The sequence below is a fragment of the Anas platyrhynchos genome, chromosome 33, assembly GCF_047663525.1.
Source record: "Anas platyrhynchos isolate ZD024472 breed Pekin duck chromosome 33, IASCAAS_PekinDuck_T2T, whole genome shotgun sequence".
NCBI classification, from domain to species: domain Eukaryota; kingdom Metazoa; phylum Chordata; class Aves; order Anseriformes; family Anatidae; genus Anas; species Anas platyrhynchos.
In genome coordinates, this window is record NC_092618.1 from 5,903,701 (window position 1) to 5,918,003 (window position 14,303).

The 14,303-nt window shown below is 69.7% G+C and overlaps 1 protein-coding gene across 1 annotated transcript; it reads right to left on the bottom strand.

Moving 5' to 3' along the window:
• Positions 1-2,874: 2,874 nt before the first annotated feature.
• Positions 2,875-14,084, bottom strand: DMPK (DM1 protein kinase). The gene is made up of 11 exons (XM_072029978.1): positions 14,044-14,084; positions 12,428-12,519; positions 12,238-12,326; positions 11,880-11,970; positions 10,358-10,506; positions 9,392-9,485; positions 7,517-7,717; positions 6,144-6,447; positions 4,838-5,340; positions 3,802-4,019; positions 2,875-3,037 (listed from the first exon to the last, which is right to left on the bottom strand). Exons 3-11 carry the CDS (start codon positions 12,309-12,311, stop codon positions 2,875-2,877), a joined length of 1,797 nt encoding a protein of 598 aa, XP_071886079.1. The 5' UTR covers positions 12,312-12,326; positions 12,428-12,519; positions 14,044-14,084.
• Positions 14,085-14,303: the final 219 nt, after the last annotated feature.

Below are 14,303 nucleotides of genomic sequence, written 5' to 3' on the forward strand. Positions count from 1 at the left end.
CATGGGGCTGGGTTCGGGGTCACAGAATTTGGGGACATAGAATTTGGGGTCACGGGGATGGGTTTGGGGTCACGGGGCTGGGTTTGGGGACAGGGCTGGGTTTGGGGTCATAGGGATGGATTTGGGGCTGGGGGCTGGGTTTGGGGTCACAGAATTAGGGGACATAGAATTTGGGGTCACGGGGATGGATTTGGGGACATAGAACTGGATTTGGGGTCGTGGGGCTGAGTTTGGGGTCACACAGATGGATTTGGGATCAGGGCTGGATATGGGGACGTAGAGATGGGTTTGGAGACATGGGGATGAATTTGGGGACACAGGGCGGGGTTTGGGGACACGGGACTGGGTTTGGGGACATAGATCTGGATTTGGGGTCACGGGGCTGGGTTTGGGGTCACAGGGATGGATTTGGGGTCACGGGGATGGGTTTGGGGTGACGGGCTGAGTTTGGTGTCATGGGGCTGGATTTGGGGACACAGGGCTGGGTTTGGGGTCACAGGGTGGGATTTGGGGCTGGGGGCTGGGTTTGGGGACAGGGGGCTGGATATGGGGACATAGAACTGGATTTAGGGTCACGGGGATGGATTTGGGGTCATGGAGCTGGGTCTGGGGACATAGAACTGGATTTGGGGTCACAGGGAGGGATTTGGGGACACAAGTATGGATTTGGGATCACAGCGATGGTGCCACATGGGGACAGACGGGGGCTGTGGGGACACTTTGGGGACACAATTTGGAGGGTGACGGGGGCTGGGTTTGGGGTCACAGGGCTGGATTTGGGGACACAGGGGGGGCAGGTTGTGCCTGGGGACACTTGGGGACACTTTGGGGTCACGGGGGACATTTTGGGGATGCTCTGGGGACAATCTGGGGACACTTTGGGACATTTTGGGGCATTTTGGGGACACTTTGGGGACACTGGGGACACTTTAGGCCATTTTGGGGACACTTTGGGGACACGGCGCCACTGCCCCCCCCCACCGGGGACATTTTGCGTCCCCCCCCCAGCAGAGCGGTGACACCGGGCGCACAACCACAACTTTAATCCCATTTCCTCGGGGGGGGGGGGGCAACAACAAACAAACCTCGTGGGGGGGGGGGGGGCAAAAAGCATTGGGGGGGGATAAAACAACGGGGGGGGGGGGGGCAAAAAAAACGGGGGGGGTCTGAAACCATGGGGGGGGGGTATAAATAAGGGGGGGGGCTTAGTGCAAACGTGGGGCATCCCTAGAAATAAATTACTAGTGGGGGGGCCCTGGGGGGGGGCGAGGTGTGTGTGGCCCCCCCCCCCCCTTGTCCCGGACGCCCCCCCTCCCCCCCCCAGGGAGAGGAGGGGGGGGGGGTTGGTCCCCGCCACCCCTCGGCTGGGTGCCCTCGGTCATGGGGGTGGCGGCTGCGACCCCCCCCCCCCCAGGGCCCTTGGGGGGGGGGGTTCGGGGGGGGGGGTTCAGGGGGGGCCCCCGGGGGGGGCGGGGGGGCGCAGGCCGGTGGCGCAGAGCAGCAGCAGGTCCTTGGCGGCGCTGGGGGCATGGGGGGACACGGGGTGAGGGTATGGGGGGGGGGCATGGTCACCCCCCTCCCCCCCCCTCCGGGTCCCCTCTGTGTCCCCTGGGGCTGGGGGGGGGCTGGGTGCAGGCGGTGATGCGGTGAGGGTGACACAGCCCGGGGGGGGTGACACAGCCCGGGGGGAGTGACACAGCCCGGGGGGGGTGACACGGCCCGGGGGGGGGTGACACAGCCCGGGGGGGGGGGGTGACACGGCCCGGGGGGGGGGGGCACAGCCTGGGGGGGGGGCACCCAGAGGTGGCGGTGGCAGCGCGGGGGGGTGGCGGTGGCTGTGGGTGGCAGGGTGACACCCCGGGGGGGTGGCAGCACCCATGGGTGTCACCCAGGGGGGGTGCCTGTGCCCATGGGTGACACCCCAGGGTGGTGGCAGTGCCCAGAGGTGACAGCCCGGGGGGGTGGCAGTGCCCGTGGGTGTCACCATGGGGGGGGTGACAGTGGCCATGGGTGGCAGGGTGACACCCCAGGGTGGTGGCAGCGCCCATGGGTGTCACCCTGGGGGGGCGGCAGCACCCATGGGTGGCAAGGTGACACCCTGGGGGGGTGGCAGTGGCCGTGGGTGTCACCCTGGGGGGGGGTGACCGTGCCCATGGGTGACACCCCAGGGTGGTGGCAGCACCCAGAGGTGACACCCCAAGGGGGGCGGGGGGCGGTGGCAGTGGGGGGGTGGCGGTGGCGGGTGGCGGTGGCGGTGGGGGGGTGGCAGTGGGGGGGTGGCAGTGGGGGGGTGGCAGTGGGGGGGGGGGTGGCGGTGGCGGTGCTGTCCCCACGTACCCGTGCCCAGAGCAGCAGCTGCCGGGACAGGGGCACCCCCAGGGGGGAGCGGAAAAGCCGGGGGGGGGCCCCGAGGCCGGGCTGCGGAGAGAGCAAAGAGCGTCAGCGGCACCGGGCCCCCCCCTAGGACCCCCCCCCCAGGAACCGCGTCCCCCCCCCTCCGTGTCCCCCCCCCTTGTCCACTGTCCCCCCCCACCCCCCCCCAGCTCCTTACGTCCGCCGGTTGCTCCGCGGGGGGGGCCGTGGTGGCGGGGGCTGCGCTGTGCCTCCTGCGGGGGGGGGGAAATTTTGGGGGGGGGGGTCAGGGCTGCCCCCCCCCCAGTAAAGATCTTGGGGGGGGCGCAAGGCTCTGATGTCCTCCACCCCCTAGGGAGGAGTGGGGGGGGGGGGGGGTCTTGGGGGTCTGGGGGGGGGCTGAGAGCTGGGGGGGGTCCTGGGGGGTGCCCAGGGGATTGGGGGTCCTGAGTGACTTGGGGGGGGGTCTCTGGGGGGGGTGACCTGGGGGGTTGGGGGGGGCAGAGCGATGTTGGGGGGGGTTCAAGGGCACCCAAGGGTTTTTTTCGGGGGGGGGGGGCGTGGGGTGCTTGGGGGGGGGGGGGTCCTCGCCTTCGTGCGTGGGGGGCCGGGCCCCGGGGGGCTCTGCAGCTGCCGCAGCTTCGCTTCCAGTTCCAGGTTGCGGCTCTCGGCCTCCTGCAGGCGCCTGGGGGGGGGGGCACGATATTGAGGGGGGGGGCAGGGGACAGCGACCCCCCCCCACCCAATGTACACCCCCCCCCAGAGCACAACGGGGTCACACGGGGTCACTGGTGCCCCCCCCCACAGTCCCTGGGTCTGCCCCATCCCAGTGCCCCCCGCCCCCCAGTCCAGGCACCCCCCCCCGGTACCTGTCCCGGTGCCCCCCCCCATCCCGGTGCCCCCCCCCCCCCCCAAAATCCTGTGTCCCCCACCCCGGTTCCCCCTCCATCCCAGTGACCCCCCCCCCAGTGACCACCATCCCAGTGCCCCCCCCCCCTCCCAGTGACCCCACCGGTGCCCCCCCCCTCCTGGTACACCCCCACCCCGGTGCCCCCCTCGGTGCCCCCACAGGTGCCCCCCCCTCCCGGTGCCCCCCCATTCCCGGTATCTCCCCTCATCCCCATCACCCCCCATCCCGGTACCCCCCCCCTCCTGGTGCCCCCCCCCCCCGGTGCCCCCCCTCCCGGTGCCCCCCCCATCCTGGTGACCCCCCCCCCAGTGACCCCCCGGTCCCCCCCCCCTCCCGGGCCCCCCCCCATCCCCGGTACCCCCCTCATCCTGGTGCCCCCCCCATCCCGGTATTTCCCCCCCCCCCCCCCGGTGCCCCCCCTCCCAGTGCCCCCCAATCCCGTTACCCCCCATCCCGTTACCCCTTGCCCATCCCGGTGCCCCCCCTCCCGGTGCCCCCCCCCCGATGCCCCCCCCCACCCCCCGGTGCCCCCCCCGTACCGGGCCAGCCCCTGCCCCGCTGCCCGCAGCAGCCCCAGCTCCCGCTCCAGCGCCTCCCTCCCCCGCCGCTCCGCCGCCAGCGCCTCCCGCAGCGCGGCCTCGGGCTCCGGGACCGGCCCCGGGACCGACCCCGACCCCGGCCCCGACCCCGCCTCCGCCGCCACCGGGACCGGGCCCGCGGCCGCGCTCGGCTCCGCCGCTACCGGCACCGGCAGCACCTGCGGGAACCGCGTCAGGGAGGGCACCGGGACCCCCCCCCCATAGATCCGGGATCTCCGGGACGCCCCCCCCAAGAGACCCGGGACCCCCCCCCCAGAGACCCAGAACCTCCTGGGACCCCCACCCAGAGATCCGGGACCCCCCAGGACCCCCCTCCCAGAGACCCGGGACACCCCCCCAGAGACTCGGAAGGCTCCTGGACGCCCCCCCAGAGACCAAAACCTCCCGGGACCCCCCCCCATAACCCCCCCCCAAAGACAAGGGACCCCCCCCCCCAGAGATCCGGGACCCCCCCCAAAGACCCGGGACCCCCCCCCACCAAAAACACGGGACCCCCGCGGACTCCCCCCCAAAGAGCTGGGACACCCCTGGACCCCCCCCCCAGAGACCCAGAACCCCCCGGGACCCCCCCCCCAGAGACTCGGGACACCCCCAGAGACCCGGGACCCCCCCCAGAGATCCGGAACCCCCCGGGACACCCCCCCCCCCCAGAGACCCGGGACCCCCCCCAGAGACCCGGAATCCCCCAGGACCCCCCCCCCAAAGACCTGGAACCCCCCCCGGGACCCCCCCGCCCCGAACACCCCCTCCCCGCCCCCCCCCCCGTACACCCGGGACCCCCCCAGATCCTGGACCACCCCCCGAGCCCCCCAAAGGACCCCCCTAAACCCTGGACCCCCCCCCCAAGAACCCCCCCATATACCCTGGACGCCCCCCCCGAGCCCCCCAAAGGACCCCCCCCAGACCCGGACCCCCCCCACTGACCCAGGACCCCCCCCACAACCCCTCAGTTTCCCCCCCCCCCCCCCCCCCGTACCGCTTCCTCGGGGGGTGTCCGGGGGGGCTCCGTGCCCGCGGGAGCTTCGCAACCGGGGGGGGGGGCGTCCGCGGGGGGGTCCCCGTGGCCGGGGGGGGCTCCTTGGGTGGGGGGGCCCCCAAAGGCGGGGGGGTCCCTGGGCGGCGGGAGGCCCCTTTGCGCAGGTGCCCCCCCTTGTGCGGGTGGGGCCCTTTGTGGGGGGGGGGCCCTTTGTGGGGGGAGGGACTTTTGGGGGAGGGGAGGCGATGGGCGGGGGGGGCCCCCAACGGGCGGGGGGGACCCCGTGAGTGGGGGGGGCCCTTTTTGGGGGGGGTTCCCCGGAGCCGGGGGGTCCCTGCGGGTGGGGGGGGCCCCCGGGGGTGACCCCCCCGCTTTGGCTGGGAGGGCTTCTATGGCTGGGGGGGGTCCTGGCAGCGGGGGGTCCCTATGGTCGGGGGGGGCTCCATGTCCGGGGGGGCCCCCCAGCCCCCCTCCAGCTCCATGGCCATGTCCTGGTCCCAGTCCTCATCTTCATCCTCCTCCTCCTCCTCCTCCGGCTGCTTCTCCTCCCTGGGGGTGGCAGAGGGGGGGGGGGGCTCAGAGTTCCCCCCCCCTCATCCCCATTGCCCCCCCTTCATCCCAATACCCCCCCGCGCCCCCCGGTGCCCCCCCATCACCCCAGACCCCCCCCCATATCCCCACCTCCCCCCCCTTACCCTAACACCCCCCACCCCATGACCCCCCCCACCCCAACACCCCAACCCCCAGCGCCCCCCCCTGTGCCCCCCCATCACCCCCAGCCCCCCCCCATATCCCCATCACCCCCCCTCGCCCTAACACCCCCCCCATTACCCCGCCCCCCCCCCAAACCCCATAGCCCCCCCAACAAGCAGACCCCCGGCACCCCCCCATGCCCCCCCCCTCCCGGTGCCCCCCCCCCGTGCCCCCCCCCCCCACTCACTCGGCCTCCCCCCGGGCGTACGAGTACCCCACGAAGGGGAGGGTGCAGCCCCAGCTCGGGGGGGTCCCACGGCTCCCCCAAGAGGCTCCTGTTTGGGGGGGGTAGAAGAAAATGGGGGGGGTGTCCCCCGTGGGGGTGTCCCATGCCCCCCCCCATCCCCGTGGGTCCCCCGTGCCCCCCTTTAGGATGCCCCATCCCCATTGCCCCCCCCCATTTAGTGCCCCCCCCATTTAATTCCCCCCCCCCTCACCGGCTGGCTGAGGCAGTCATCCACCCCCTTTAGGACACCCCCCGCCCCCTTTAGGATACCCCCCGCCCCCCCCCTTTTAGGATACACCCCCCCCATGCCCCCCCCCCATTTCGTGCCCCCCCCATTCGGTGCCCCCCCCCTCACCGGCTGGCTGAGGCAGTCGTCCAGCACGTCGAAGTTGGAGGTGTCGGCGGCTCCTTGTGCGGCGGGGGCGAAGGGGGCGGCTCGGCGGAGCCGGGCCCAGCGCAGCCCCGCGAAAATGGGGAGGGGGCGAAAATCGCGCGCCCCCCCCCGGCCCAACCGCGTCTCCCGCGCGCACAGCAGCCCCCCCAGCAGGGCTCGAGCCTCCGCCGGAACCCGGCCCCCCCCCCCCGCCCCCCCCGCCGCTGAGCCCCCATCCTCGGGCAGCTGCAGGTGCTCCTGGAAAAAAGGGGGGGGGGAGAAAAAAAGGGGGGGGGAAAGAGGGGGTGTCGGGGGGGGGGCACGGGGACGCAGGGGGAGCAGGGAGACCAGTGCTCCCAGTAATCCCAGTGCTCCCAGTGGCACCAGTGGCACCAGTGCTTCCAGTAACCCCAGTGATAGCAGTGATAGCAGGAATCCCAGTGACACCAGTAAACCCAGTGACACCAGTAATCCCAGTGCTCCCACTGACACCAGTGCTCCCAGTAATCCCAGTGACACCAGAGATCCCAGTGCTCCCACTGACACCAGTGCTCCCAGTAATCCCAGTAACCCCAGTGACACAAGTAATCCCAGTGCTCCCAGTAAGCCCAGTGACACCAGAGATCCCACTGCTCCCAGTAATCCCAGTAGCACCAGAGATCCCAGTGCTCCCAGTGACACCAGGGATACCACTGCTCCCAGTAATCCCAGTGACACCAGTAAACCCAGTGACACCAGCGATCCCAGTAGTCCCAGTGCTCCCAATAATCCCAGTGACACCAGTGACATCAGTAACCCCAGTGGCACCAGTGATACCAGTAACACCAGTGGCACCGGTGATACCAGTAATCCCAGTGCTCCCAGTAATCCCAGTGCCCACATTCCCTCCCAGCACCCCCTCCCAGTACCCCCATCCCCCTCCCAGTCCCTCCCAGCACCCTTCTCCCAGTGCTCCCATCCCCTCCCAGTACCCCCATCCCCTCCCAGTCCCTTGCAGCACCGCCTCCAGCACCCCCCCCTCCCCTCCCAGTGCTCCCAGCGCCCCCCTCCCACTACCCCCATCCCCTCCCAGTCCTCCCAACCCCCCCAGCACCCCCCTCCCCTTCCAGTCCTCCCAGTCCCCCCCACCTCCTCCCAGTCCTCCCAGTCCCCCCCTCCCAGTGCTCCCAGTCCCCCCCACCCCCTCCCAGTCCTCCCAGTACCCCCCTCCCAGTGCTCCCAGCACCCCCCTCCCAGTGCCCCCATCCCCCCTCAATCCCTCCCAGCGCCCCCCGCCCAGTCCCCCCACCCCCTCCCAGTGCTCCCAGTGCTCCCAGTGCCCCCCCACCTGGAAGTGCAGGATCTTGGCGTATGTCTCCAGGACGCTGTCGGCGAAGAAGGGGGGGCGGCCGTAGAACATCTCGTAGGCCAGTACGCCCAGTGCCCACCAGTCGCACTCGCAGCCGTAGGAGCGGGCGGGGTCCTCCACCGCCAGCAGGATTTCGGGGGACAGGTAATCGGGGGTCCCCACCGCCACCGAGGAGCGAACCTGGCACCGGGCACACGGGGACACGGGGGGGGTAAAAAAAGGGCGTGGGTGGGGGGCGAGGGGGTGAGGGGAGGGGGTGGGGAGGGGTAAAGGGGGAGGGGGTGGGGGGCGAGAGGGTGGGGGGGGAGGGGGTAAGGGAAGAGGGGGAATGAGATGGGGGTATGGGACATGGGGATAGGGGACATGGGGACGTAAGACATGGGGATATGGGATACGGGACATGGGGACAAGGGACATGGGACATAGGGACAGGGGACAGGGGACACGAGACATGGGGACATGGGGATATAGGACATGAGGAAATTGGGATATGGGACATGGGGACATGGGGACAAGGGACGTGGGACATGGGGACATGGGGATAGGGGACATGGGGACATGGAAAGGGGACTCGGGGATATAGGACATGAGGATATGGGGATATGGGACATGGGGACACGGGGATAGGGGACATGAGACATGGCGATAGGGGACATGGGGACATGGGGACGTAAGACATGGGGATATGGGGACATGAGACATGGGGACGGGGACTCGGGGATATAGGACATGAGGATACGGGGATATGGGACATGGGGACATGGAGATGAGGGATGTGGGACATGGGGACAGGGGACATGAGACATGGGGACAGGGGACATGGGGATAAGGGATCAGGGGACAGGGGACGCGAGACATGGGGACATGGGGATATAGGACATGAGAATATGGGGATATGGGACATGGGGACAAGGGACATGAGACATGGGGACAGGGGACATGGGGACGTGAGACATGGGGACATGGGGATAGGGGACACGGGGATAAGGGACCAGGGGACAGGGGACACGAGACATGAGGACACGGGGATATAGGACATGAGGATATGGGATATGGGACATGGGAATAGGGGACATGGGGACGTAAGACATGGGGATATGGGGACATGGGACATGGGGACATGGGATATGAGACATTGGGATAGGGCACATGGGGACATAAGACATGGGGACATGGGGATAGGGGATATGAGACATGGGGACAGGGGACACGAGACATGAGGATATGGGACATGGGGATAGGGGACATGGGGACACAAGACATGGGGATAGGGGACATGGGGATATGGGGACAGGGGACACGAGACATGGGGATATAGGATGTGAGGATATGGGAATATGGGACATGGGGACGCGGGGACAGTGGGATATGGGACATGGGGATATAGGAAATGGGGACAGGGGACACAAAACATGGCACATGGGGACATGGGGACACGAGACAGGAGGATATGGGGACATCAGACATGGGGATATGGGACATGGGGATATGGGGACACAGGACATGGGGACATGGGGACAGGGGACACGAGGCCGTGGGACGTGAGACACGGGGCTGTGACACAGGGGACACAGGGACGCGGGGCTGGGGACAGGGCTGTGGGGTTCGGGGACACGGGGACATGGGACAGGGGGACACGGGGACGTGGGACATGGGACATCAGCCGTGGGGACAGCGGGGTGGGGGGGAGGACTCGGGATTGGGGACACCGGGGGACACCAGGGGCTCGTAGCGGGGCTGTGCTCCGGGCCACCCCTCAAAGGTCCCCGCAGCCCCATAATGTCCCCAAGTGTCCCCACATCCCCTCCTTGTCCCCATGTGTCCCCAGTCCCCCGCGTCCCCCCCCCCACTCACGGTGCCATCAGGCCCCAGCTTGAGGCAGGAGCCGAAGTCCCCGAGGCGGATGTGTCCCCAACGGTCCAGGAGGATGTTGTCGGGTTTGATGTCCCTTGGGGGGGGGACACAGGGGCTGGTGTCACCCCGTGTCCCCCCCCGACCCCCTCGCCCCAAGGCCACCCGGGTCCCTCTGTGTCCCTTTATGGCCTTATTCTGTTCCCTCCCTGCATCCCTATGTCCCCAGTGTCCCCAAGTGCCCCCAGTGTCCTCATGTCCCCCCAGTGTCCTCACGTCCCCCCCATCCCCAATGCCTCCCCCATGTCCCTTCATCCTCCCCAGTGTCCCCCAGTCACCCCACGTCCCCTTGCCCCCCATGTCCCCTCTTGTGCCCCCATATCCCCCCCATGTCCCCATGCACCCCCCATGACCCCAAGTGTCCCCATGTCACCCCAGTGTCTCCCCAGTGTTTCCGTGTCCCCCCCATGACTCCCCCATGTCCCAATGTCCCCTGAGTGTCCCCATGTCCCCTTGTGTCCCTCATGTCCCCCCACGTCCCCATGCACCTCCCATGTCCCCAAGTATCCCCATGTCCCCCCAGTGTCCCCCCAGTGTCCCCGTGTTCCCCCCCACGCTCCCCCATGTCCCAATGTCCCCACAGTGTTCCCGTGTCCCCTTGTAACCCCATGTCCCCATGCACCCCCCATGTCCCCCCAGTGTCCCCCCAGTGTTCCCCCAGATTCCCCCAACAGTCCCCGTGTCCCCTTGTGCCCCCATGTCCCCCCCACGTCCCCATGCACCCCCATGTCCCCCCCCCAGTGCCCCCACATCCCAATGTCCTCCCGCCCCCCCAGTGTCTCCCCAGTGTCTCCATGCCCTCCCCGTGCCCCAACGCCCCCCCGGCATCCCCATGTCCCTCCATCCCTGTGTCCCCAAGCCCCCCCCCATGTCCCATGTCCCCAGGTGCCCCCCCCCCGTGCCCCCCACCGGTGCACGTAGCCCAGGCGGTGCACGGAGTCGATGGCCATCACCAGCTCGGCCAGGTAGAAGCGCGCCATGGCCAGGGGCAGCCGGTCCCCAAATTTGCTCAGCAGCGTCAGGAGGTCCCCCCCCACGTAGTACTCCATCACCAGGTACTGCGGGGACACCGGGTGGGGGGGAAAGGGGGGAAACACGGGGACATGGGGCATGGCGTGGGGACGTGGGGCAGGGGACATGGGATTGGGGATCATTTGGGGACATGGCACAGGGACAGGGGACATGGGGACACGGGGACACGGGGATGGTTTGGGGACATGGGGACAGGGGACATGGGGATGGTTTAGGGACATGGGGATGGTTTGGGGACATGGCACGGGGACAGGGACACGGGGATGATTTGGGGACATGGGACAGGGACATGGGACATGGGGATGGCTTGGGACATGGGACAGGGACATGGGACAGGGGACATAGGGATGGTTTGGGGACAGGGACAGGGACATGGGACATGGGCAAGGCTTGAGGACATGGGACAGGGACATGGGACAGGGGACACAGGGAGGATTTGGGGACATGGGACAGGGACATGGCACAGGGACATGGGGATGGTTTGGGGACATGGCACAGGGACAAGGGATAGGGAACACGGGGATGGTTTAGGGACATGGGACATGGGCAAGGCTTGGGGACATGGCACGGGGACACAGGACAGGGGACACGGGGATGGCTTGGGGACATGGGACAGGGACAGGGGACAGGGGACATGGGGATGATTTGGGGACATGGCACAGGGACAGGGGACAGGGGACACGGGGATGGTTTGGGGACATGGGACATGGGACATGGGACAGGGACATGGGGACGGTTTGGGGACATGGCACAGGGACATGGGACAGGGGACACGGGGATGATTTGGGGACATGGCACAGGGACATGGGACAGGGGACACGGGGATGGTTTGGGGACATGGGACATGGGACATGGGACAGGGACATGGGGACGGTTTGGGGACATGGCACAGGGACATGGGACAGGGGACACGGGGATGGTCTGGGGACATGGGACAGGGACAGGGGACAGGGGACACGGGGATGATTTGGGGACAGGGACATGGGGATGGTTTGGGGTCATGGCACAGGGACAGGGGACATGGGGATGGTTTGGGGACATGGGACAGGGACAGGGGACAGGGGACACGGGGATGATTTGGGGACAGGGACATGGGGATGGTTTGGGGTCATGGCACAGGGACAGGGGACATGGGGATGGTTTGGGGACATGGCACAGGGACAGGGACTGGGGACACGGGCACGTCACAGGGACATCAAGCATGGGGACACAGGACAGGGGCCACGGGCACGGGGCATGGCAGGGGACACTGGGGCATGGGGACACGGGGATGGGGACACGGGGATGGGGACAGGGGCATAACAGGGGGCCACGGGCAGGGGGACATCGCCAGGAGGTGGCACAGGGTCCCGGGGGGGACACTTTGGGGACATTTTTTTTTTGGGGGGGGGGGGCTCACCAGGCACTGGGGGTCCTGGAAGGCGAAGTGCAGGCGGGTGATCCAGCGCTGGTCCCCCCGCGCCAGCACGTCCCGCTCCTCCCGAAAAACAGGACACCTGGGGACACGGGGACACGGGGACACGGGGACAGGGTCACCCCCGGGGACACCCCCAGCTCGGGGTGTCCCCCCCCCCCGTGTCCCCTGTCCCCATCACCCCGGTCCCTTTGTCCCCATCCTTCCCTGCTCCCACGTCTCCAAACCGCACCTCGCGTCCCCCCGTGTCCCCCCGTGTCCCCGCGTGCCCCCCCGTGTCCCCACGTGTCCCCCCGTGTCCCCCCGTGTCCCCACGTGTCCCCACGCCCCCCCGTGCCCCCCCCTCACCTCTCCCCGCCGCAGCATGTCCCACTTGTTCATGATCTTCATGGCGTAAATCTGCCCCGACTCCTTCATCCGCACCACGGCCACCTGCGCCCGCAGCACCCCCGCTGTCACCGGGTGTGTCCCCGTGTGTGTCCCCGTGTCCCCAACCCCCCCCCGGACTTGTCCCCCCCCCAGGCCACTGTCACCTCGCTGAAGGCTCCGCGCCCGATCACCTTCAGGACCTCGAAGTCGCTGCGCTGCAGCTGCAGCTCCCGCACGTGGGCGGCCACCGGCTCGGCTGGGGGGGGAGCACCCGGGGGGGGTTAAAAACGTGTGTGGGGGGGTAAAGAACCCGTTGGGGGGTGGGGGAACCTCGGGGGGGGTGAAGATTTTGGGGTCCGGTTTGGGGATGGGGGGGCACGGTGTGGCAGGGGGCAAGCACAACCCTATACGAGCCACTGGAGAATCCACTGCAGGAGCTTGTGGGGGGGGGGGATTTGTCATGGGGGTGTTGGGGGGGGCAAAGGGGTATTGGGGGGGGTAGTGAGGTATGGGGGGGGCCTTGGGTTATTGGGGGGGGGGCTTGGGGTGTTGGGGGGGGTCCAATGGGATTTGGGGGGGGTCCTGAGTTTGGGGGGGCCTTGGGGGGCTTGAGGTATGGGGGGGCTTTGGGGTTTGGGGGGGGCTCGGGGTAAAGGGGGGCGGGTATGGGATTTAGGGGGGGGGGTCCCATGGTGCGGGGCTTTGGGGTTTGGAAAGTTTTCTTTTGGGGGGGGGGCGCGAGATTTTGGGGCAGCAGAATTTGGGGGGGGGAGGGAGGTGTTATGGGGGTGGGAGGCCGTGCCCCGGAGGGAGGGGGGAAGGGGGGATGGCGGAGGGGGGGTGCCGGTGCCACCCCGGTGCCGCGGGGGGGGGGCGGCCGCGCACCCGCAGCCCATTTATGGCCGCGCAGCGAGCGGCGCCCGCGGGGGGGGGGCCGGGCCCAACGTGCCCAGAAAAGGAGCGGCGCCGCCGGGCCCCCCCCCCGCCCCCCCCGGCACCGGCTGTTCGGGCCCCCCCCTCACCCGGTGTCATGGTCTGGGGGGTCCGGCGGGACCGGTTCCGGGCCCCCCCCCGGTCCCGTCCCGGTGCCAGCGCGCACCCACCCCCCCCGCCCCCGGTGGGGGGGCGAGGCCCCCACCCCCTCCCCGGTCCTGTACCCCCGGTGCCGACCCGGACCCCCGGTTCCCGACCCCCCCCCAGGTTCCCCGGTCCCGGATCCCCCCCCCCCCCCCCAAATTTGGGACCCCCCCAGTCCGGGACACCCCGGGCCGGTGTCACCCCCCCTTGTACCGGACCCCCCCCGGTCCCGGTCCTGGTCCCGGTCCCGGCCCCCCCCGGTCCCACACCCCCCGTCCCGGTGTCCCGGGTGCTGGTCTCCCCCGGTCCCAAATCCCCGAGCCCGTACCCCCCCCGTCCCGGTGCCCCCCCCCGGTCCCGGTGTCCCCCCGGTCCTGCACCCCCCCGGTCCCGGTGCCCCCGGTCCCGGTGTCCCCCCCGGTGGTCCCTCACCCCCGCTCCCACACCCCCCCGGTCCCGGTGCCCCCGGTGCCTCCCCGGTCCCACCCCCCCCCTGTCCCGGTGCCTCTCCCGGTGCCCCCCACCGGTCCCGGCCCCCCTCGGTCCCTCACCCCGGCCCCACACCCCCCAGTCCCGGTGTCCCCCCCCGGTGGTCCCTCACCCCCAGTCCCACCCCCCCCCTGTCCCGGTGCCGCTCCCGGTGCCCCCGTTGCCCCTCCCGGTGCCCCCGGTGCCCCCCCCCCGGTGCCCCCTCCCGACTCACCCCAGCGGAGGAAATCCCGGACGTGCCTCTCGGTTTCGGGCTCCCCCTCTGCCGGTTCCCGGTACCGGAGCCCCCCCGCCAGCGCCAGGAGGAGGTCGAGCAGCGCCTCCAGCCCCGGTTCCCCCCCCCCCCAGCGCCAATTCCCGGAGCCGTTCCCGGCGCCGACCGGGGGGCGCCGCCATCCCCGGGACCCCCGGAGCCGGAGCCGCCGCCGCCTCCGTTCAACGCCGCTGCCCCCCCCCCGCCGCCGCCGCCTCCTC